We start from the raw sequence: 2,361 nt of genomic DNA, 5'->3' as shown, positions 1-2,361 counted from the left end.
AAGCCGTGCCCTCGCTCTCGCCCATATTCCCATTCATGTTCACATTCACACTCACATTGACACTCCAGGGCTGGCCCCAGCCAGCTCAGGCCCCCGTGCAGGGGAGCTGCTGGCCTGCTTTTCGCTCCTGGTCCTTGGTGCCATGGGCTGTGGTGATTCACACCCCTCACTCAGATGCAGGGCTCTCTCTGGCGCTGTTAGGGGCTAACTGCTTTGCTACTTGCCCTGGGAGAGGAGGGAGAGGCAGGAGAGGCAGGATCACGGGCTGGAAGCCAAGGCTGAGGGCTAGGAGGCAGGAGGGAAGAGGCAGGGCTGGGGAGGGTCAGGCTTGCCTTGGTGGAGATCCTCTCCAGTCTCCGAATGATGCGGCTCACCCAGGGCTTGTTTGGGGGTGCACAGAGCTGGAACCCCCTCAGGGTGGTGAACCTGAAGGCAGAGAATGGAGCTGGGAATGAAGCTGGGAATGGAGCTGGTTCCAGGGAACCAGCTTCCTGGAAGGCTCTACCAGGAGGGGGCAGCGGTTGGGGACACCATCCTGATAGGTGTTGCAGGGGCTTCCTTGAAGGGGTTGCTCTTGGCAAGGAGAAGAGGGATCAGAGAATGGGGTGAAGGGGTTCACCAGGGGCTGTTGGGGAAGGTGAGGCTGGACTCACACCACGGCAGGCACTTGGCAACCATCGGTGATGAGGAGGTAGCGGAAGGATCTCACGATGTTCAAGGGGATGGGGCGTTGGGTCACAGACAGGCAGCAGTCTTCGGCATCGTTAGCACCACCCAGAGCTGGTGCTGGGATGCAAAACAGAGGATGTTAGGACACAGGGGCCATGGTAAAGGGTGGGTGGAGTGGGCATGACTGACTGGGATTAAGGACACGTATGTGTGTGTGTGTGTGTGTGTATGCACACACCCATGCACATGTGCATGCATTGGGGGGATTGGAGGTTGGCCTGATACTCAGCCAGAGTACACCATTATTGTCATACTGTGTTGCAAAATAGACTGTGAACCATCTACACTATTTGACCACTAACTACCACCTGGGTCCACAATGCTTTCCTGCTGCCCACATCACCCAAACCTCTCTCCCCATAGCCTGGTAAAGAACAAGTTAATGGTGGTTGCAGTGCTGGATAAAGAGCTGTTTTAGAGGCCTGATGTTGCAACTATTGGCTGTCTCCCAGTCTCTCTGACCTTCAGCAAACATTACTTTGTTCTCTTCTACCTAGGAAACTGAGGCAACAGGTTACAGAACAGGCAGAGGGAGGGCAGCCACAGGCTCCTGGGGTACACCAAGAGATGGGACCACACTGGAACTTGGTGCAGGTAACCCACACTTTCAGGTACACATACAAGGCATAGGGAAGCCACAGGTCCACTGATGCATGCCTACCTAAGTACCTGCCTTACACCCAAATGCCAGCCAGTCTGACCTGGGTGCTGCCACTGCTCCCCCTACCCTCCCACTCCTTTCCATCTTACCTGGGGAAGTCCAGAGAACCAGCAGGCTGAGGGCCAGGAGTTGGGGGGCTGTGCCAGGGGCCATGGAGGGTGAACCGTGTGATGGAGCAGGTGTGCGTTTGCAGGAGCCTGGGAGGCAGAGGAGGTTCAGGCTGGCAGTGCAGCAGGGAGCAGGGGAAGCCGATAGCAAGGGCAGGGATCCGAAGAGAGCTAGCAGTTGGTGTGAGTGCTTGTGCAAGGCTGTATCGGCCCCCTATTTATGGCCATGAGCTTTCACTTTCACTGTCTTGAAATCCCCTTAGTCTCATCCATGGATTCTCCCTATGCCCCCTCTTTTTTTTGGCAGACTTGCATTCCACTTGCCCTCTTCTCCCCTCTTCTGTTTTCCTTGGCTTCAGTTCTGACAGCCTAAGCCGACTGCTGTCTGGCCAAGGAGTGTGGACTGTGTCCCCACTGGTGACAATGGCTTCACCCACCAGAAGTGCTGGGCACACTGGAGGGGGCAGAATGGAACTGTACACCGATCCCTAGGCTCAATTTCCTCCTCACTCATTGGTGCTTCTCTTTTTTGGAGGCTTGGGATAAAGGCGTTTCCTCTGTGCCCCAGGAATTTGCCCCAGGACAAATACAAAAATTTTCTTTGACAACCATGTGAACCAGTGTGGTCTCTCCAGACTGTCACACCCCCTGCCCGTCCACCATTAGCAGCCAGTTGCTCCATGGGGATGAACAGAGCTAAAAGGGAAAGTTTTCAGACCCCAGGATGTTCCCACATCGGAGGCCCCAGAATTTCACCTGGCCTCAGCAAGAAGTTACCTACCATTGTTCATTCCTTTCCTCTTCCCACACCTGGGCTGCAGGATTAGCTGTCAGGAGCCTGCCAGCCCATTTCATCTCCCCCGT

At 55.5% G+C, this 2,361-nt stretch overlaps 1 protein-coding gene across 1 annotated transcript; it reads right to left on the bottom strand.

Annotated features, from left to right (window-relative positions):
• Positions 1 to 216: 216 nt before the first annotated feature.
• Positions 217 to 1,691, bottom strand: CCL19 (C-C motif chemokine ligand 19). Its single transcript, XM_058672871.1, has 4 exons — positions 1,480 to 1,691; positions 654 to 786; positions 333 to 426; positions 217 to 225 (listed from the first exon to the last, which is right to left on the bottom strand). The coding sequence occupies exons 1-4, from the start codon at positions 1,541 to 1,543 to the stop codon at positions 217 to 219; spliced, it is 300 nt and encodes a 99-aa protein (XP_058528854.1). The 5' UTR covers positions 1,544 to 1,691.
• Between the last annotated feature and the right edge of the window lie 670 nt (positions 1,692 to 2,361).

The sequence above is a fragment of the Ochotona princeps genome, chromosome 14 (assembly GCF_030435755.1).
Source record: "Ochotona princeps isolate mOchPri1 chromosome 14, mOchPri1.hap1, whole genome shotgun sequence".
Classification (NCBI taxonomy): Eukaryota; Metazoa; Chordata; class Mammalia; order Lagomorpha; family Ochotonidae; genus Ochotona; species Ochotona princeps.
Note: the sequence above shows the minus strand (reverse complement) of the source record. Positions and strands in the feature narration are given on the sequence as shown.